Source organism: Sebastes umbrosus, chromosome 23 (genome assembly GCF_015220745.1).
Source record: "Sebastes umbrosus isolate fSebUmb1 chromosome 23, fSebUmb1.pri, whole genome shotgun sequence".
Taxonomy (NCBI): domain Eukaryota; kingdom Metazoa; phylum Chordata; class Actinopteri; order Perciformes; family Sebastidae; genus Sebastes; species Sebastes umbrosus.
In genome coordinates, this window is record NC_051291.1 from 5,341,986 (window position 1) to 5,363,348 (window position 21,363).

Here is a 21,363-nt window from a genome sequence, read left to right on the forward strand (position 1 = left end):
TAAACATTGCTGCACTAAAATATGCCCAGCAGTGTTTACAGGCTCCTTTCTCGGACTTTTCCCATCTGGGTACACCTCTCAAGGCAAACAACATTACGAGGCAGACTCATAATAATACTTGCTGTGTTGTTTAGGACTGAGAACATTGTGCATGCCGGGGCATGTACTCCCTGAGGATGAATGTCAAAAAGTCATTGCAATAAACTTTGGCATTCACAATCCCCAGAGGATGATGTCAAAAATGCATTGCAATAAACTTTTGACATTCACGATCCTCAGAGGATGAATGTCAAAAACTCATTGCAATGAACTTTTGGCATTCGTGAACCCCAGAGGATCCCAACAGCTCACTGCATATTATTGGAAAACACCCTACTAGTCACTGTAGGGAGTGTCAGGTCATGGAGACAGTTGAACATGTACTACCTTCATGCACAAAATACGAGTTAAATAGACTGAGTATGTTAGCAGGTTTGCAGAGGTTGGCACCAGTAGAGAATAGGATAGAGGATTTGCTTGGATGCGCGGACACGGTGGAGGGGAGAAAAGTTGATTTTTAGGTTTCTGATCAACACTGGGTTAATTAAGAGACTGTAGTAGAGTAGGGGAAGTGGATGGATAAAACCAGAAGGAGGCAGCAATCCAACACAAAGGATGCCAGCTGCTGTAAAACCCCAAAGAAGAAGAAGTGCTGCTGGAGTTTTACCTCTTAGTAGAAGTAGGTGAAGTTGTGCTGATACTTCCTACTCTGCTTCTGTAATGATTGAAAGTTGGACATGTCACACTATTTTTATAGAGAGGATTTCATGATCAAGTTTTAACAAGTAATATTTTTTTTAGCACAACAAGGTGTCAGTTACCCCTTTTGTTTTTATTTTTTAATCCAGGACCAGAGGAAGTGGTCACAGTATGCTGCAGCCAGAGATGAAGACTAATCACTGATCATGAAGGCCACAGCTTGTATAACAAGGGAGTACGGCTCCATCTTCCTCTTTCTGGCTGCCTCTGTCTTGATCTTTGTGCTACGTAACAAGAACGTTCTGGAGGTAAGAACTTGTGAGACTGTTTTGAAGGGTGGACCCTGTTTGAAATGTTTATTATAAGGACATTTGTTTTGAAGTGTGTGTTTCAATGTGGCTCAGGATACAAAGTTATGGAGTCAGATCAGTCTCAATATTAATGAATGCACACAGAAGGATTTACAAATGTATTTTGTGATTTTTATATAAAGTACTCTCTCCACAAAAATATTTTTAAATCAACCCCCCAAAGTCATTTTGAGCTTTAGGTTTGGAAAAATCTTCCTTCATGTGTTTGATATATCGTTGTCACCATCTCTCTCTGCCAGTTTCAACACAGAGTGAACGCCACCATCAGTGTCCCAAGAGTCTCCACTGACCCTGACATGCATCGCAGCTTCTGCACCTTCCAGCCACTGTCCCCAAAGGATGCTCTGGAGGAACGATTCATCCTACACTCCATCGCTTGGCCTGAAACTCCACCTGTTTCCTTGGCGCAGACCAGCGATCCAGCTCACAGCACCTTCACCATTCTCCCAGGGAGGGGAGGAGGACAGTGGCACATAGGGGATCAGCTGGAGGTTATGATACAGATGTCTGACTTTAAGGGCCGGCCCAAGAAGTGTGGGGGGGACTTTTTACTCGCCAAGCTGCACAACTGGAAGCTTGGTGCAGGTGTGGCTGGGCAAGTGGTGGATCATCTCAATGGGAGTTACTCTGCTGTATTCTCTTTACTCTGGGAAGGAGGCGCGCAGGTTGAGGTGATCATGTTAACTCAGGTGACTTTTTTACTAAGCCCCACCCCCCTTAGTTACTGTTGCCACGCCTATTAACTTTCACTTCTCGCGCGGCACTGTTGCAGTTTGTAATGATAACGATGGCAGATTTACCACTCAAAACTGTCAGTCATTTGAGAAACAATGAGTCTTTGACATTTCAAACAAAAAGCAGGTTCTCATTTCTTGCCACCGATTGTAAGTTTTGTTGGCTGCAAACTGTCCCTAGCAACTCTAACTAACTCTCCAGCGATTGTCATCTGAGATCAATCTGGTCTACGAAGAAGTGAATCTTTATAAATGTGTCAAAGTGTGGATCTTCAAGTAGTACTCATTTTATTTCTGTATTGACATGACTGAACATGACTGGACTGTGAAAACTGTGGTTCTCTATCCAATCAGGTGACGCTGGTTCATCCTAGTGAGGCCGTCACAGTGCTGAACAGGCTGAACAGCGAACAGCCTGACAGGATGTACTTCAACAGCCTCTTCCGCTCAGGCTCACTCTCTGAAACTACCGTCTGTAACATATGCCTACGTCCAACCCAGCAGCCGCTGTGCAACTACACTGACGTCCGTACAGGCGAGCCTTGGTCATGCTACAAGCCAAAGAAGCTGAGCTGTGATGCCAGGGTCGACCACGTCAGGGGAGGATACAGACTCAACCTTAAGGCCCAGGAGGAGAAGCTCTTTCGAGGGTGAGGGGGCATTTTGTTTGACTTTTAATTAATACATGCAGCGAGTGTTACCTATGTATCTCCTTTGTGGGACGTTTACTGTTGCCGTGGATTAGTTTACATCATAGTTAATGGAACGTCCAGTGCGTTTCATACCGGTGCTAAAGGGTGCCGGGTGTGGCGGTACCGAACACCAACGGCCGTCACAAAACCTTGGAAATGAGAACGGGCTGGCTAGACTCTTCTAGTTTTAACCTGATTTCAGATTTTTTCAGATTTTTTCAGATTTTCTTGTATTTAAGTTGTTAGTGTTGTAATGTGTATAAGAGATATTTTATTATCTGTGCTTTTTCTTCAGTGGTGTCAACATGAAAGTCTCCATTCGGGCTTCAGGACCTGCCAGTGTCACCGTGTTGCCAAAAAAGGAAGGTAAAGCATGATTTTTACTACTGCCTATAAAAAATAATCACCTTCTGAATGTGCTACAGAAAATTAAGGTAAAACAGACAGAAAAACAAATTTGTTAACAACGTAGCATTCACCTGTAGAGAAATGTATACAGCCCAATTTGAGAAGAGCGCTAGGAGCCTAGTAACGAATTGACTTGAGGCTGAGTGTCACAGATTAAGGTCAGGTTAGGGAAGGCCCTTGGATTTGGTCCTTTAGTGGAATTTGTCAACAATAACAAACCTAAAATATCTCCACTTTCATCCTTTAACTTCCTCTCAGGTCAACCAAAGGTGAAGAGCACCAGTGTGACATCTGGTCCTTCTGGTTATTACTACCAGGATGTGTGGCGAGCACTAGGTGGCACCACAGTTCACCAATTCAACACCCCCTATGCCATCAGTCAGTGTCTGCAAGGCAAGGTGGTCCACCTGTATGGAGACTCCACCATCAGGCAGTGGTTTTATTTCCTCATCGCAGCTCTACCAGGTAGCTGATCCACGGGGATTTCTGGAAACCGTTTGATTTTGTGCCCACTGCAGCTCATTCTGCTACCTCTGTAACACTTCTAGATCTGAAGGAGTTTGACCTGCACAGCCTGAAGAATGTTGGACCTTTCATGGCCTTGGACTATGCAAACAACATCTTGTTAACATTCCGCTGCCATGGTCCTCCTCTGTTTTTTGCCAGGGTCTCAACCAGCGAGCTTCGTTACATTGCCAATGAACTAGATGGCTTAATTGGAGGCACCAACACTGTCGTAGTTTTTGGCATCTGGGCTCACTTCAGCACTTTTCCGATGGAGATCTATATCCGGAGGCTGCAGAGCATCCGCGGGGCGGTGGTGCGGCTGCTGGACAGGGCTCCAGGAACGCTGGTTTCCTGGTGCCATGGTCGTCGCCTCTCCATATTATGTGTATGTGTTGGAGGGTGCAAGTGTGATGCATACGGTACATACATCAATGCTTTACATATAAAGAACTATACCAGTGCCTCCACAGCTGTGATTGGTACCGTGTAGTGCTAAATCTTATGTTAGACAACCGCAAGATTATGTCATTCTCAGAGTGATTTAGCCGGCATATAAAATTGTATATGAGATTTCTTAATACAGTTTGAAAAATATTTATGCTGGGAAAATGTTTTTGCGCTGGATTAGCTGTATTGAGACCAGAATGACAAATTCTGTTTAAACAAAGTGTTTGTCCACATGTTTCTCTAGCCAAACCTAAAGACGCCTCTTTGCAACTATATGGTCCATTTACAACCATCTGTTTCCAGTTGTCAGTTAAGGGGAAGTTAAACATTAATGTTTATGACAGTCAGTGCCCAGGCCACATTATTCACTTGAGTTTGGATGTATAGCCATATTTGAATATTAACTTGAGCCATCTACCATGTAAATGAAATGGCTCATGTCAAGGGGTGTGTCTTTCAGATCTGGACGGATACTGGTTACAGCGTGCGTCACTTCTAGGCAGTCTGTTGGTGGAACAAAATTGAAGACAGTCCACTACTACAGGTGTGCGTGGCTGGATTGCAGCATTCACACCCTGTACGTCCTAGACTATCCACCAGCTGCTGGAAGGCGGTGCATTTTTCACTGGGTAAATAGGAGTATTACATGGTGAGTTAGGACATGCTATTATTATTCCTTTCTCTTTTAGAGCTTTAAACACCGGTATTATACCTTCTGGCTTTAAAGGATGTTGTCTCTGATAAGGCCTGTATGTTGAATTAGGTGTTATTATTAAAGGTGCTGCACATTTCATTAAACCAACAGTTTTGTCAAAGGCAAAGGCAATCTCCCTGTCATATGTACACATATGCAAACTTGCCCTTTCTTAGAATAACTGACACCTGGCGTACCGGGTACTGCTTCCCAATCATAGAGTTCTGCACAGATGGTTGTAAATGGACCACATAGTTACCAAGAGGGGTCTTTAGGTTTGGCTGGAGAAACATGTGGACAAACACTTTGTTTAAACAGAATGTGTTCCTCTGGTCTTAATACAACTAATCCAGTGCAAAAACCCTTTTCCCCAAAAAAATGTTTGAAATCCTGACCTGAGCATGTGAAGTCTTAAAAAATCTTTCTGCATAGGATGTAGCTGAACCTTGGGTGTGCCTGTAGTACAGTCATATTTCCTTCCTTCTGTTTGTCAGAGTGGGAGTCCATCAAGAGTCCAATATCCAGGGGGTCATATCCTTATCACGGTACAACTCTCAATCTATGTATAATTGGTCCACTGAGATTATTGTTTTTTTTGCCTTCTTTCATCATTAGTTTACAGATTGGAAATAGTTCTTTGCGACGCAGCATGATTTCACGTGGATATTGATCATTGGGTCCATAATTCGTTCCTTTGAGCTGACCACCTTGTTGTTTAACCTGATGTTTTTGTTTGTAATGTTCAAATTTTGAGAGAGAGAGCGAGAGAGAGAGAGAGAGAGAGAGACACAAATGAAATGTAGTATAACAAATAAGCAGGATGTGGCCTCTTCTACTAAACCACAGGAGGGTTGAGCTTCACACTGCCGTTTCTAAATATGGTGTAAGAGAGAGAGAGAGAGATCACAGGTCCAACTGTCTATGGAAAGTGAAAGTAGAAAACTAAGGTGTGCCTCATACTGTGTCTTTGTAAGTACAGAATTGTTTCCTTCATAGTTTTAATTTCGGCGATGATAGGGTTAAGCTGGGTGGTAATGGTGCTGACAGATTGTTGTAGTGACTTGTTAAAGCAAATTTGTTTTAACGCCACTAATTTCTTTGACGCAATCGATCATTTGGAGGTTGTAGTGGGCTCAGATTTAAAGCTAGAGTGACGATACTGGTATCAAACTAGAAAACCTAAGGAATCAACTGGTGTGTTTTTTTTATGCTAAATGTAGTACCTGTGAGGAAATTTGTTTGTGTGTTGTATGATGACCCTGGTGATGAAGGCCACAAGCTGAAACATGTTGGTCTAACAATACATGTGATCTGCATACTACAAGTGTTGCTTGAGTGTTACTTCTTCAGACTTCCATCTCCATGCACCTTGGAAGTAGGTGAAGTTGTGCTGGAAATTGAACATGAAAACAGATATTTGTGCAACTTGTTGTTAGGGTGACTTTGCAGCGTGTGGTGTCAGGTTGTCAAAGACAGCACAATCCAAATGTATTTGAATTTACTTCTTTACATGACGTGGCAAAGGGTGCGTGACAGAGGGAATTTCAAGTTTTTAGAAGTAACAACTATGTTTTTTGTTTTTATTTTTTAATAATTCTCTTCTTTAATCCAGTACAAGAGGAAGTGGTCACAGCCTGCTGCAGCCATAGATCAAGACTATCATGAAGGCCAGAGCTTGTATAAGAAAGGAGTACGGAGTCATCTTCCTCTCTCTGGCTCTCTTTGTCTTGATCTATGTGCTACGTAACATGGATGTTCTGGAGGTGAGAACTTGGTATTAGAGGGTCTGCTTGAAGGGTGGACCCTGTTGGAAATGTTTAACATTAGTCAGGTTTCAGGATATTTTCAAATGCAATGTGGCTCAGCAACAGTAATGTTCTTTCATTGCAAATAAATGCAGTTCAATGGTATTTACCCTCTCAATGCTGCACCTTGACCTGGTGACAGCAGCAGCTCCTCTAGCTAGAGAGCAGTGAACAACACTTTGAAAACCTTGACCATTTGATTTTGTGCAATTGAGTAAGGGCCACAGGGGAAGTTGAGAAAGGTAGAAATTCCTGCAGCTAACAGATCAACAGTTCTTATCAACCCCCCCAAAGTTAATTTGAGCTTTGGGATGGGAAAAATCTTCCTTCTTGGCCCCTTTTGCTTTATTTGGTTAATTTGCTTTCAGTGCGTTTGTCTGATGCATGTTTGTCATCTTCTCTCTCTCCAGTTTCCACATAAAGTGAACTCCATCATCATCGTCCCAAGAGTTTTCACTGACCCTGACATGAATCGCAGCTTCTGCAATTTCCAGCCACTGTCCCGTGAGGAGGCTCTGGAGGAACGCTTCCTACTAGACTCCATTGCTTGGCCTGAAACTCCACTTGTTTCTTTGGAGCAGACCAGCGATCCAGCTCACAGCAACTTCACCATTCTCCCAGCGAGGGGAGGAGGACAGTGGCACGTAGGGGATCAGCTGGAGGTTATGATACAGATGTCTGACTTCAAGGGCCGTCCCAGGAAGTCTGGGGGGGACTTCTTACTCGCCAGGCTGCACAACCGGAAGATTGGTGCAGGTGTGGTTGGGCAAGTGGTGGATCATCTCAATGGGAGTTACTCTGCTGTATTCTCTTTACTCTGGGATGGAGGCGCGCAGGTTGAGGTAATGCTAAAAACTATCATGTTAAATGTGATTGTACTGTAGGTGTTTGTAATCTTCTGATTGTTCGCGAAGCCCCGCCCCCCTTAGAAACTGTTGCTATACCTGTTAACTTTCACTTCTCGCACGGCACATGCCGTTTGTAATGATAACAGTCATGTCTAGAAAGGAACCCGCAAACTGAGAAATCTGATCTGAGAACTGCAAAAACTTGCAAAAACTCTTGCGAGACTTGCTGCCGATGACCTATCCTAACCTTAACTATTCAACATCAATGTCTAACCTTAACTAATAAAAATCAATGTCTAACTTTACCCATTCGAGGTCAATGCCTAACTTTAGCCATTCGAGGTCAATGCCTAACCTTAACAAACTCGCGAGAGTTTCCCCAGTTTGCTAGCCACTATTAATGAAAGTTTGTGACCCGGCCACCATGTTGAGATCAATTGAGGAAAATACCACCCACCAGCCGGAGTAAAATTTCTCATTTTACAGCTAAACAGTACACTACAAGATGTTTCTGAAAACATTTTACATGAGAAATAGGCATTACAGTAACAGAATATTGATTCATATTTGATCAGTGCTGCCTAGTTTGACCGTTTGATCAGAGTTTGTGAAATGTGAAATGACCTGTGATTGGCCAATGTCTCCCGTCACGGGCTAGAATTTCTAAAGCCTGAAAACAGAGCCATGAGGAGGTGCAGAAGTCTAGTTTTCTCTCGGAATACAATTGAATTACAATTTGCTGAAAGGTTGTTATGGAATCTTTGCCCAATGATGCCAAAAATATTCTGCCTACTACCACTTTAATACATTCATTTGTTGCACTTTACCTCTTTTGTTTTTGGTTTTGGAAAGGCTTTGTGAAAACTCTGGTTCTCTATCCAATCAGGTGACGCTGGTTCACCCCGTTGAGGTTATCCCAGTGCTGAACAGGCTGAACAGCGAACAGCCCGACAGGATTTACTTCAACAGCCTCTTCCGCTCAGGCTCAGTCTCTGAAACTTCCATCTGTAACGTCTGCCTACATCCAACCCAGCCTCTGTGCAACTTCACTGACGTCCGTACAGGCGAGCCTTGGTTCTGCTACAAGCCAAAGAGCCTGAGCTGTGATGCCAGGGTCAACCACGCCATGGGATCATACAAAGAAAACATCAAGGCCGAGGAGAAGAAGCTCTTTCAAAGGTGAGGGAGCAGAGAGACAGGACTGGCATTTTGTGTGACCTCAAATAAATACTTCCATCTGGTCTATGTATCTCCTGGGTGGGAAGTTTCAGAAGTTTGTAACTGCAGGCAATTAAGATTGAAAAAAAGATGTTTAAAGATAATACAGATCAAACTAATCAGTCTGAATCATACCAGTTGACTTTCATTAAGGACATTGGATAGTATTTGCTGTGATTTGTTTATTTTTTATTGTAAATTAATTAATAATAATTTATATAGCGCCTTTCAAGAAACCCAAGGACGCTTAACATAGACATAAATAGACACAACAAACAGAACATAACAGTAGCTAACTTTTGGAGCCATAAAGCTCCTCTATTATATCTTTTTTAGGACATTACACATTACTATTACCGGTTTGTTTTACTGTCTATGAGGGACACGGGATTGTTTTCCCCCAAAAGGGGGCGTGGTCTGGATGACGTATTACCGGTCTGATGTGTGAAAATATGAATTAGTGCAGCTTTAACTCACAAAAATGGATTTTTAGAGGTCAAGATTTGTGTAATGTTGAATGAACTTTCAAGCAATTGTTTTCCATTTTAGTGTTCGATCTTTCTAGTTTTTAACTTCATTGAATGATTCCAAATGTTTGTCCTCCTTGCTTATCTTTATGTTGTAAGAGATATTTTATTGTGTGTGCTTTTCTTCAGCGGTGTTAACTTGAAAGTCTACATGCGGTCTTCAGGACCTGCCAGTGTCACTGTGTTGCCACAAAAGGAAGGTAAAGCATGATTCTTCTTACTGCCTACGATAATAATTCAAAACTGAATGTGCTACAGACACTGAAAGTGAAACAGGCTGAAAAAAACATACTAATTTCTTCTGGCATTCTCCTGTAGAGACATGTATTCAGCCCAGTTTGAGAAGAGCGCTGGTAGCATGGAGCACTAGGCTAAAAGTTCATGAACGTGGCACCAGCTGTTAGCCGTGTATCTGGTCCTTCAGGACTAAGAATAGTCCATAAGATGTTCATACAGTCACTTTATATCTTAGTTTTGGTCTTTTTATGGGATAACCCACCCTTATCCTTCAACTTCCTCTCAGCTCAACCAAAGGTGCAGAGCAGCAGTGTGACATCTGGTCCTTCTGGTTTTTACTACCAGGATGTGTGGCGAGCACTAGGTGGCACCACAGTTCAACAGTTCCAATTCAACACTGCTGCCATGATTCAGTGTCTGAAAGGAAAGGTGGTCCACATGTATGGAGACTCCACCGTCAGGCAGCTGTTTGAATTCCTCAACGCAGCTCTACCAGGTAACTGATCCACGGGGATTTCTGGGAAGAGTTTGATTTTGTTCCCACTGAAGCTCATTCTGTTCCCTCTGTAATACTTTTAGATCTGAAGGAGTTTGACCTGCACAGCCCAGAGAAAGCTGGACCTTACATGTCCTTGGACTATGCAAACAACATCTTGTTGACGTCCCGCTTCCACGGCCCTCCTATCCGTATTGTCGTCGTCTCAGCCAGCCAGCTTCGGTACATTGCCAATGAAATAGATGGCTTAATTGGAGGCACCAACACTGTCGTCGTTTTTGGCATCTGGGCTCACTTCGGCACTTTCCCGATGGAGATCTACATCCGGAGGCTGCAGAGCATCCGCAGGGCGGTGGTGCGGCTGCTGGACAGGGCTCCAGGCACGCTGGTCGTCATCCGAACCGGGAACCCCAAAGCTCTGTCGCTTACTATCTCTCTAACCAACAGCGACTGGCACTCGTGGCAGTGTAACAAGGTGCTCAGAGCCGTGTTCAAAGGACTGAATGTTCATCTGATCGATGCCTGGGAGATGACCCTGGCCCACCACCTGCCGCACGACCTTCACCCAGCACCTCCTATTATTAAGAATATGGTTAACGTTCTCTTGTCCTACATGTGCCCTCAAAAGGGTGTATAGATGTGTGTTTGTTTGGGAGGGGGAGTGGGGATTAAAGCACATGCTGAGTTTACTTGTTATCTCTGTGTTTCTATCAAGTCCTGTTTTTTTCATTCAGGCAACCCATGCACCGACTAGACTGACTACATTTTTTCTAATCGATTTTTAATCAGGGATTGTTGAGTGAGCACAAAAGAAACAGAACTGGATGGAGTTGGACATTCTAAACTGATAAATGATCACACTCAACGCATGACGTCATGGCCCGTGTCGATAGTCCCCAGGAAATTCGGGAAATCACTAACCGAAGTAGGATCAGATTAAGCAGATTCCGAAAAAGGTATCATTGTCATGAAACTTCCATACAGAAGCCCTGTCCATAATAAGACAGTCTACGAAACATACTATGGGGTTTCTAGTTACAATAGGCGAAGAATCTTGTGGATCCAATGAGTCCAATTGTATTCATGTGTGATGATGTTAGTCCCCATAGTATACGGCTATCCGTCTTTCACCCGGACGGTGTCTCCATCCTGGCCAACATGTTGTCTGAGCTCCACAATTATAATTATAATAGCCTGAGACGTAACAAGTTGAAAAATAATGTACGTAAGCCCAGACAACAATACGTTTCCTCTGAGGGAAACTCTCTACAGGACTCCCAAACTGTCATTGCGTCATGAGGTGGGTAGCTCTGTGATTAAAGGGGGTGAAGTAGTGAATGTGATAAGTCATGATTCTCACAGCCTCTAATGCACCCCCTTATAATAATACCTTCTTTCTGATTCCACTCCGTGCTCAAATACGCCACAGGTGTGCCAAGTAAGCCATCCTGATGAAAACACCGATGGTGCGTGCATATTAGCGCATGCCTGAACGTGCAGTACACTTAAGTGTCCCAGTTTGGGGGTTTGAAAATATGGTCACCCTACCATAGTAGCCATTTCATTGTAGTGAGACCATTTTTTGAAACTTGACCTCACTGTATAAAATGATCTGTGGTGACTTCTAGGATAATCACAGCCTCATGAAACTTTACAGCCACAAATCTAGAGACCTAGAGCATTCAGAGGATGGATGGCTTTTCTAGGTAGATTGACAATAAGGGTGCAGAAATCTCCAAATGTCAAAAGTTTTTGATCCCAAACCACAGCATGGCTTTTTCTATGGTGTTCCTCAAGGTCTTGGTGTCTTAATGTGGTATTTTGGAGGGGTTATTGATCTTTTTTTTTTTTTATCAAATCTCGAGTGCTAAAAAATGGTTAAATTTAGCACCAAATCTGTGTAACTTATAAGACATAATAGATAAGGTGAATGGACATCATATACTTCTATCATAATGTTCTGAGCTTTGTAAAGGACAGAGGGTGTCGTATCTTGTACAGATTGTAAAGCCCCCTGAGGCAAATTTGTGATTTATAATTTTGGGCTATACAAATAAAATTGACTTGACTCTTACACACTTTTACAAGTTATTTTAATTAATTCATGTTTATTTCTGATTTATGACTAGAACAACTTGACACAGCTGCATCTCAAATTAATATTTATGTTCCCAGCTTTCAGATGATGTACACCACTTTTATGTGACATCTACTGTTGACTTGCTATCTCCCTCTAAAGACCCCCTGTAAACTATTGTCTATTGTGGGTCCCAGAAGATTAATATTAAGGTGACGGGGTCAGTGTATCTTTTGGTCATTCGATTTTCCTTTTACAAACGGATATTAAAAAACAAAACAATTGTGGTTATTTGATTTTCGTTTTGAAATACAAAGATTAATATTGAAATAAAGATGTTTTTTTCTTTATCGGGGTTAAAAAAGGGATGAACTAAATTTAAAAAACTGTTTGATTTTGATTTTCTACTTCTAAAAACAAAAAAATAAAAATCACTAGAAGACAGATTATGAAAAAACGCCCTTTTTTCATATTCTGCGACCGGAAGTTGCCATTTACAAAGTAAGAGCGCGTATGATGACGGTGCTGTGTATGAGAGAAAAAGAAGCACGGTGCTGCTGTGTAACTGAAGGTGATGGACTCAGGTGAGAGTGTAGAAACAGAGAGATGCAGAGTCCAAGTGTAGAGTTAAGGCTGTTTATCTTGATGCAGATCAAAGCATACAAAATAATGGTGTGTGAAATGAGCCTAATGAGAAATTAAAGTGTTAAATGCAAGGTCCATCACAGTTTCTGTATATTTTCCATGGACGAACACATGAACAGAAAGTCCATTAGGCATCAATCGTAGCAGGTGAAGTCCAGCCGTCTTCTCCTCATCTGTATTTCTCCCTCAGTGCTGTATTTGGGGGCCTACTCAGTGCAGGCACACTGATGGCACATGCACAGCTCATGATCAAGCACAGGTGATAGTAGGAGACATGCACAGAGGCATTACTCTGAGACTGTGAGGTGTGAGACACATTGCCTTCGTAGTCCTTTCCAGCAGAGGTCCCCCCTCTGCTGGAAAGGACTACAAAGGCAATTTCCACATATAACTAATTAGGCTTTTAATTCATGCTGCACAACTAAATAGTACATCACAAAATATAATTTGAAAAAATACAATACATTATCTTAATGGGAATTTGCCAGGCTCTGCATTGCCCATGCCTGGAGAAATAACAAAAGGATTGTGTACCTTTGTGTCTTTTGAGAGCTAGATCATGGAGCATTGTGAACATATTCACTGCTTATTAACTGTTAAATAATCGTATTCAAATAAGATACAGTAGCCTTCTATCATCCTTTCTATGTATCTGGCTGTAACTGGACTCCCGTCTGGAGCATGGGAGCATGAAATAGGCTATTGGTCCTATGGTTCACTCTACTGGGTGAAAACAGAACTACAGCTACTAGACTACAGCCTTCCTAGATGAGTGCAAGGGATCAGGTGGAAGTGTCAGGTGTGTTGAAAGGAGTAGCCACATAGTGCTTCTAACCTGCCGACATAAAGAAACAGCCCATAGTAAGAGTGTGAGAGAGAAAAGTGTCAATTACGGGAGAGTTCTGTATAACATCTGTAGAGACGCTCCCTGTAATTTATCACACACTTTTTTTATAAAAGACATTCATGTGTTAATGAAAAGAACAAAAGAAAAAATATCTATTTATGTATTTATTTGTGTATTTATTTGTGTGTTTATTTAGCCTACTTATCTTCTACCGTTACCCCGATCCTGTGCTTAAATAATGTTACACTTTTATAGAATGACCAAACTATCTTCTTGGCTTTTATTTTGACATGTTTGCTTTTACGTGACTGCCGTTCTCCGCTCTTTGATTGAAAAGAAAAAATGACAGAAAGAAACTTGAAGAAACCAAAATTGGATCGTTTTTTAATATTCTTTTTTCAACAGACCACAACGTGATTCTCATTTTTCGTTTAAAACAAAAGAAACACGTGACTCCGGTTCTTCAGTCAAAAATTAATAATGATAAAAGGAATTATTAAAAACCAAAAACGGCCCGGGTTGGATCAGTTTTTCATTTTTTGATTCAGAAACCAAAAACGAGAAAACGGCCATCCAAAACAAAACTTAAACCTAACACAACATGTTGAAAATGTCTTAACCTTAACCTATAAAAATCTGCTTTTGATGTGGACCCCAGGAGAAGTAGTTTTCACGGTAATAACATTAAGGTAAAAACTCCATCATTAGCTGTGTTTCCATTCACATATTTTTATTCGCTTTTTGAAGAATTGCATCAGAAAAGCTGTATGGAAACAGCAAAATTTGGTAATCGACCTCAATTGCAAAGAAAAAGGTTTTACGCTCGCTTGAGGTCGTTTTTGCCTTCATGAATAAAGAGTTGATTCGCTAAATGGGATATGGAAACACATTCGCCGAATAAATTCAGTGTAGCGGACATTTAATGATGATAATGAAGGTGGCTAAATAACGCTCCAATACAAGCATTGTCATTTTCAAAAGGGTTCCTTAACCTCTGACCTCAAGACATGTGAATGAACATGAGTTCTATGGGTACCCACGAGTCTCCCCTTTACAGACATGCCCAGATATGTGAAATGTGGTACCTGTGCGAGTTTCTGGACATTATGTGTCGTTGTTTTGTGTTTTTTATTGATTTCCAATAATAAATATATACATACATTTGCATAAAGCAGCATATTTGCCCACTGCCATGTTGATAAGAGTATTAAATGCTTGACAAATCTCCCTTTAAGCTACATTTTGACATAGTTGTGAAATTCACCCAAAACTAACTCAAAAGATGTTCAGTTTAGTGAGATATGAAACAGAGGCATAATAAATAACCCACAAATGTAATTTTTATTTAATGTTAGAAAAACTTTTAACTCTCACATTTCATCAAATTGTTTGCTTGAAAAATAACTTAAATGATGAATTGATTACAGATTAATTGTCATTTGATTAATCGGCTAATTGAGGCCTGGTGTGGTTATCTGGGTGGGTGTGTCACATTTTGCAGCCCTCTGCTTCAGTAACAACAAACAGAAACAATATATCCCTGCTCAGGTATGTCTCTGTAATCAATACAATACAATCATAGATTTGTAAAAAATAAAATCTGGCCTGTGGGGTGTTACATAGTTGACCCAGTTGTCCCAGCGTGACACAAATAATTCCATTTTATGGTTGACATATGCTGTTATCCTCTCCATTTTGTAAATGTCCACTGTAATGTCCATCCATGTATTTAGAGTTGGGCCCTCCTGTGATAACCACTTCCTCGTAAGAGCCTTTTTACCAGCTACCAGCAATATATTTAATAAATATTTGTCTCTTTTCAACCATTCTTGAGGCATAAGTCCAAAAAGTAAAGTCTTACTCTCCATGAGGAACATTACATCTGAAAATATCTTGTAAGGCATCATGCATCTCTCTCCAATAATCTTGAATGACAGGACAATCCCAGAAAACATGGTAATGATGTGCATTTAGATTTCCACAATTTTTCCAGCAAGCTGGGGAGTTCCCATCATAGTGGGATTCCTGAGAGGATGTAATAAAATACCTTATCAGGCTTTTACAACTAAATTCCCTCCAATTTTGTGAGCTGGTACATTTCCATTAACATATCCATATTGTTGTCCATTCTTCCTCAGATATGATCATCTCTGCTTCCTTCTCCCATTTTGTTTTGTAAGAGCCATTTACTAGTGCCAAGTTTCGTGACAAAGGGACGGGAAGTGAATTTTATTGTGAAAAGGTTCAGTTGTAAATGAACTGAGTTACCGGCAGAGCAACACGGCCGACTCAACGCGTAAAACATTGTGATGTCTTCCTTGAAATGTGGTTATTGACAGAAAGTAAGTTAAGACGAAGATAGAAGTATGAAGACTAAAGATAGCCACTACATGTTTTAATATACAACGTTGAGTGTGTTTTAAGATTTAATAGCCCTTTATACATACATGAAATGATTCTAACATTATTTGAATGATGTGCTTTTTTAAATATTTCTGTCAAACTCGACCTTGGCTGTGTTATATTTTTCACCTTATCTGAAGATATCGATAGAAGTCCTGTTTTTCTAATAAGAATTTCTCTTTAAGCATTTCAAAACTGAACAGTGTCCCTTCTTTCATGATGTTGCATAGAACAGTTATGCCTTTAGCTGCCCATACCTTAAATCTATTATCTAATTTATTAGAAGTAAAGCCTGTGTCCTATGCGCTAATTCTGGTGACTTTAAAACAATGACGATAACAAAATAAGTACACTGCAACAGCATTTTGATGTTAAACTTCTAATTTTACCTTTAAATCTCAGCAAAGAAAACTGAATAATTCGCCCCTCTGGCATAAACTTTGCATGTGGATATCTAGCATAAACTATATCCTTTAGAAGTGACCTGAACTCACAACCAGGTTCACAGGTGTGGTTACCTGGGTGGGTGTGTCACATTAAGCATCTAAGCCCTCTGCTTCAGTAACAACAAACAGAGAAACAATAAATCCCTGCTCAGAGGCCTGTACTACGAAGAAGGATTTGGAGTTAGCGAGGTAAATCTAAGATTTGAATGTCTTTACAAACTGTTTGCCTCTATATCTAACCATATGTTATCTGATTGGTTGGGGTGGATTCAGTTGATTTGCCAGAGAGTAATGGTAAAAATGGGTAGCTTCGAGTCCTCCTTGTGTTTTTGTTTTTTGCAGAGTGGATAGTTTAATTCTTGGTGTCTTGTTTTTCCAGTAAAATTGAGAGATGATTGAGTCCAGAGATTTAAACCAGGTGGGGGTGGGTTGGGATGGGATCATTGTGAATACCTCATTTATTTTAGGGAGTATTATCATTTTAACGGTACCTATTCTGCCCATGAGGAAATAAAAGTAAAAGAAATTTCCAGTTTACTCTGTCAAAGGCTTTTTCTGCATCCAAGGTGGCTATGATGGTTCCTGCTTACTGTAAAGATGAATAATGAATTAAACTAAATTACGTGTGTTGTTGGATGAATGTCTACCTTTGATAAAGCCGGTTTGATCTGGGTGAATTATGGATGGAGTGACTTTTTTCTATTCTGTGAGTTAGTACCTTTGTTATGATTTTTATATCTACGTTGAGGAGAGAAATGGGACGGTAACTTGACGGCAAGGTTGGGTCTTTGTTGGGTTTGAGGGGGAGGGAAATTGTGGCTGTGTTCATGCTTGCTGGAAATCTTGGAATTTTGTTCTATTTCAGTTATCATTTTGTTGAAAAGCAGAGCCAGAATGGGTTGAGGATCAGTAATGCATTGTTTTTGTGGAGGACAGTCTCCTAACAGAGTTAGTCGAGTCATGTTTTTGTCTGAGTGTAGAGGTATCAAGAACCACAAGAGTGGGAGGACTATAAGGAGAGTGTGTGTCTGAAAAGGTGCCATGGTTGTCCCCTCTCCATGTTATGTGTATGTGTTGGAGGGTGCAAGTGTGATGCGCATGTATCTCCCTTTTGGGGGACACAGATACTTGTCTGCACGACACTTGGTGTCTTCCTGCTATTGTAGTGTAGTATTGAGAGCAGTGTAACTGCATACGCCAACTGGCGCTCATGAATCACCTTAGTGAATGGTGTCTGCTCAGCTTACTGTGTGATGTTCTTCTCCCCAGGCCAGTTGGATGGAGCCTTTTTGCAGTGTGTGGCGTGTATCCACTAGGGATGGGTCATGATTTTAGATTTTTCGAATAGTCGTTAAGTTATAAAAAGTCGAATATTTAATGCGACTATTCGTCCCATCTTAAAAAAACATATATTTCTCTTGTATTAACCGTCGCAGGTGCTGCCTGGTAGTAACGTTACTACCAGTAAAATGTGTGTGGCACGTTCAGTTCGGCTCTTTTCTGTGAGCGCAGGGGTGTGTATGTGTGTGTGCTTGTCAAGACCATGCGTCAACTTTGCTACGTATGGGAACAAAGCTTTTGGCAAACATGGTTTACCCGAGGAGCCGTACCACACTTTGTCTTTGCAGTAGGCCCCTTTCTTTTTCCACTGTCGTTTCTCTGCATCTGAAACAGAATTTTGCATGTGAGTTAGATCATCAAAGGAGACAGATTCCATTATGACATTAAGACCAGTAGGTGTAGGTGTGTGTGTGTGGGAGCGCCACAGCTGAGGGGCCAGGTGAGCCTCAGAGGACTACCTAGTGGGCCGTGGAGGACCTGCCAAATGGCTAGATTTACCTCTTCAAAATCCGACGGCCGCTATTCTGTCTTTCAGAGGTTGTAGCAGGCTCAGTTTTAAAGCTACCGGTATCTTAGGAAACTTAAAAAACCTAAAGAATCCATTGGTCCCAACCATGTCTTGCCATCTTGTCGGGAAGGAGGCTAAATAACGCTCTAAATATACACAAATTTTGTCGAGGAAAAACTGGCATGGCCATTTTCAGATGGGTCTCTTGACCTCTGACCTCAAGATATCTGAATGAAAACGGGTTCAATGGGTACCAACGAGTCTCCCCTTTACAGACACATATGTCTCGGATGCAGTGACACAAAGTTGAGTGGTTTGGAAAAAACGAAAAAAAATTTGTTGGAGCCCAGTTTGTAATTTAATTGTGAAGGTGGTCCTCGGAATGGTTTTTAACAATCAGAAGTGGGCCTCAGGATACAGAAGGTTGTGAACCCTGCGAAGGCATTTCCTTTTGAGACAGTGTCAGTCCCTTCAGTGTGAGTAAGTTTAGATGGAAGTTGGATAGCTGCCGAGGGACTCAGAATTAGGTCTTTGTGGTGGAAGGGTTTTCCTGTTGATGTTATCATCTCTCTGTTGACCCAGTTTCTCGCAAAACAACGGCATGTTGAGAACGCGTATCGACTGTCTGTATATAGAGTTAAATTCTTATTTTTTGCTAGTGTACATGCTTCGGTTAGAGCAATAAGCTCTGCAGCTTGAGCAGAGAGATGATCAGGCAGTCTTTTCATGAGGATGATTTTATGTTCGTCAATTCAATTCAATTCAATTCAAACTTTATTGCAGACTCAAGGTCCAGATAAGAAAAAAGAAAAAACAACAACAATACATTACGTATAATACATTACAATAAAGGAAGCACTATAAAAAGTCATGATTAAAATATATTAAAAATATAAATATAAATATATACATACATCAATGCCTTACATATAAAGAACTATACCAGTGCCTCCACAGCTGTGATTGGTACCGCGTAGTGCTAAATCTCATGTTGGACAACCGCAAGATTATGTCATTCTCAGAGTGATTTAGCCGGCATATACAGTAAATTTGTACATGAGATTTCTTAATACAGTTTGAAAAATATTTATGCTGGGAAAAGGTTTTTGCGCTGGATTAGTTGAGACCAGAAGAACAAATTCTTTATTACAGTCAGTGCCCAGGCCACATTATTCACTTGAGTTTGGGATATTTTTAACTGCAGCCATCTACAAAGTAAATGAAATGGCTCATGTCAAGGGGTGTGTCTTTTAGATCTGGACGGATGCTGGTTACAGCGTGCGTCACTTCTAGGCAGTCTGTTGGTGAAACAAAATTGTAGACGGTCCACTACTACAGGTGTGCGTGGCTGGATTGCAGCATTCACACCGTGTAAGTCCTGGACCATCCACCAGCTGCTGGAAGGCGGTGCGTTTTTTACTGGGTAAATAGGAGTGTTACATGGTGAGTTAGGACATGCTATTATTATTCCTTTCTCTTTTAGAGCTTTAAACACCTGTGTTATACCTTCTGGCTTTAAAGGATGTTGTCTCTGATAAGGCCTGTATGTTGAATTAGGTGTTATTATTGAAGGTGCTACACATTTCATTAAACCAACAGTTTTGTCAAAGGCAAAGGCAATCTCCCTGTCATATGTACACATATGCAAACTTGCCCTTTCTTTGAATAACTGACACCTGGCGTACCGGGTACTGCTTCCCAATCATAGAGTTCTGCACAGATGGTTGTAAATGGACCACATAGTTACCAAGAGGGGTCTTTAGGTTTGGCTGGAGAAACATGTGGACAAACACTTTGTTTAAACAGAATTTGTTCCTCTTGTCTTAATACAACTAATCTAGTGCAAAAACCCTTTTCCCCAAAAAATGTTTGAAATCCTGACCTGAGCATGTGAAGTCTTAAAAAATCTTTCTGTGTAGGATGTAGCTGAACCTTGGGTGTGCCTGTAGTACAGTCATATTTCCTTCCTTCTGTTTGACAGAGTGGGAGGAGGGGGATGTTTCTTTAGTGATAGTGTGATAGAGTGCCTGGAGTACAAAGTTACAGTCTCCTTCCCTCAGTTACAGCTACAGCCTTGCTTAAAGGTTTTTATATTATTTATATTTATATTTTTAATATATTTTAATCAGGACTATTTATAGTGCTTCCTGTATTGTAATGTATTATATGTAATGTATTGTTGTTGTTTTTTTTTCGTTTTTCTTATCTGGACCTTGAGTCTGCAATAAAGTTTGAATTGAATTGACACACATAAAATCATCCTCATGAAAAGACTGCCTGATCATCTCTCTGCTCAAGCTGCAGAGCTGATTGCTCTAACTGAAGCATGTACACAAAAAATAAGAATTTAACTGTATATACAGACAGTCGATACGCATTCTCAACATGCCATTGTTTTGCGTCTTTAGGTTTGGCTAGAGAAACATGTGGAGAAAACACTTTGTTTAAACAGAATTTGTTCCTCTGGTCTTAATACACTACAGCCTGTAGTACTTAGAGCAGTGCATATTTCCTTCCTTCTGTTTGTCAGATGTGGGAGGGGGGGGATGTTAGCTTCACATAATGCTGAGAGATCTTTAGTGATAGGGGTGGGCGCCTGTGTGATTAGGTCAAATGTAAAATAATAGTTAGGACAGTGGAGGTACCATCGGTCGGTAGTTGTCACCAGAGCCAGCAAGAGGTGCATGAGGGGGTGGCCTTCGATACTAATTCATCATCGCAGTGTTTATCTGAAAAACAAATAGACTCAGGGGAGTGAATTGGTCCAGTATCTTCCTCCTTTTTCTTTTTAAATCTGCTTTCTCTATACTTCATTGCATCCTCTCTTTTTAACATCTCTCTGTTCCACACTTTCCATTCCTTAATCCCATATTTTTTTAATTTACTTTCTCTACCACTCGCCTTCTCTTCAATTTTTTCTCTTCAGTCTTGTTTCCGTAGACTTCCATTAACAGGGAATCCCCATTGATTCCATTGTTTTAAATGTTTGAGGACCCAAGGCCTGTAAACATTTTCCATCTGAGAAGCGGGTCCCTTAGCGGGCATCTTGCTTCCACCCTTTCCCATTTTAACCCCTGGTTAAAATTAAATTATTCCCAGAACAGTTATTACAAGCCCCCAGGACTTCACACAGATCTGTCACACTTTAACCCTTTGGTTAAATTAAACTGTCCCCAGAACAATTATCACAAATCCCCCGGGACTTTTACACTATTGTTTCAGAACTAAAATTGACCAACCTGATTCAGTTGTCTAGGAGTCTTCTCCTATGCCCATATTCAGTCGAGATCCTGTCACCCTGTGTGTCTCCACCAACTCTCACTGGCCTCTAAATAATCCAAACCGTCGAATTTACTTCGCCGGGGAGGAGGTCT

At 41.1% G+C, this 21,363-nt stretch overlaps 2 protein-coding genes across 8 annotated transcripts in view; both read left to right on the forward strand.

Moving 5' to 3' along the window:
- Positions 1-10,482, forward strand: part of LOC119482567 (NXPE family member 3-like) — a 34,241-nt gene extending 23,759 nt beyond the window's left edge. The window contains exons 1-7 of one of the 6 annotated variants that reach the window (XM_037760215.1): positions 5,403-5,966; positions 6,204-6,354; positions 6,807-7,238; positions 8,131-8,423; positions 9,119-9,189; positions 9,513-9,722; positions 9,806-10,482. In XM_037760215.1, coding sequence (XP_037616143.1) covers positions 6,253-6,354; positions 6,807-7,238; positions 8,131-8,423; positions 9,119-9,189; positions 9,513-9,722; positions 9,806-10,359 — 1,662 coding nt within the window. In that variant the 5' untranslated portion in view covers positions 5,403-5,966; positions 6,204-6,252 and the 3' untranslated portion in view covers positions 10,360-10,482. Of the gene's footprint in view, positions 1-5,369; positions 5,967-6,203; positions 6,355-6,806; positions 7,239-8,130; positions 8,424-9,118; positions 9,190-9,512; positions 9,723-9,805 lie in introns of those variants that run through there. The other 5 variants (XM_037760216.1, XM_037760217.1, XM_037760218.1 and 2 more) reach the window with 5 other exon arrangements.
- LOC119482572 (NXPE family member 3-like) lies at positions 584-19,224 on the forward strand. 2 transcript variants are annotated; one of them, XM_037760229.1, is made up of 8 exons: positions 584-718; positions 888-1,056; positions 1,349-1,780; positions 2,198-2,493; positions 2,831-2,901; positions 3,202-3,408; positions 3,492-3,796; positions 19,092-19,224. In XM_037760229.1, the coding sequence occupies exons 3-8, from the start codon at positions 1,406-1,408 to the stop codon at positions 19,107-19,109; spliced, it is 1,272 nt and encodes a 423-aa protein (XP_037616157.1). In that variant the 5' UTR covers positions 584-718; positions 888-1,056; positions 1,349-1,405; the 3' UTR covers positions 19,110-19,224. The 2 variants fall into 2 exon arrangements, with proteins under 2 accessions (XP_037616157.1, XP_037616156.1); XM_037760228.1 differs by having other exon boundaries at positions 586-718; positions 1,349-1,798.
- The last annotated feature ends 2,139 nt before the right edge of the window (positions 19,225-21,363 follow it).

Bases quoted from the DNA above. Each gene is read 5' to 3' on its own strand.
- LOC119482572 (XM_037760228.1), top strand. From the start codon at position 1,406: ATGCATCGCAGCTTCTGCACCTTCCAGCCACTGTCCCCAAAGGATGCT. The intron at 2,494-2,830 runs GTGAGGGGGCAT...CTTTTTCTTCAG, and splicing joins GAGGAGAAGCTCTTTCGAGG to TGGTGTCAACATGAAAGTCT. The intron at 3,409-3,491 runs GTAGCTGATCCA...TAACACTTCTAG, and splicing joins CCTCATCGCAGCTCTACCAG to ATCTGAAGGAGTTTGACCTG.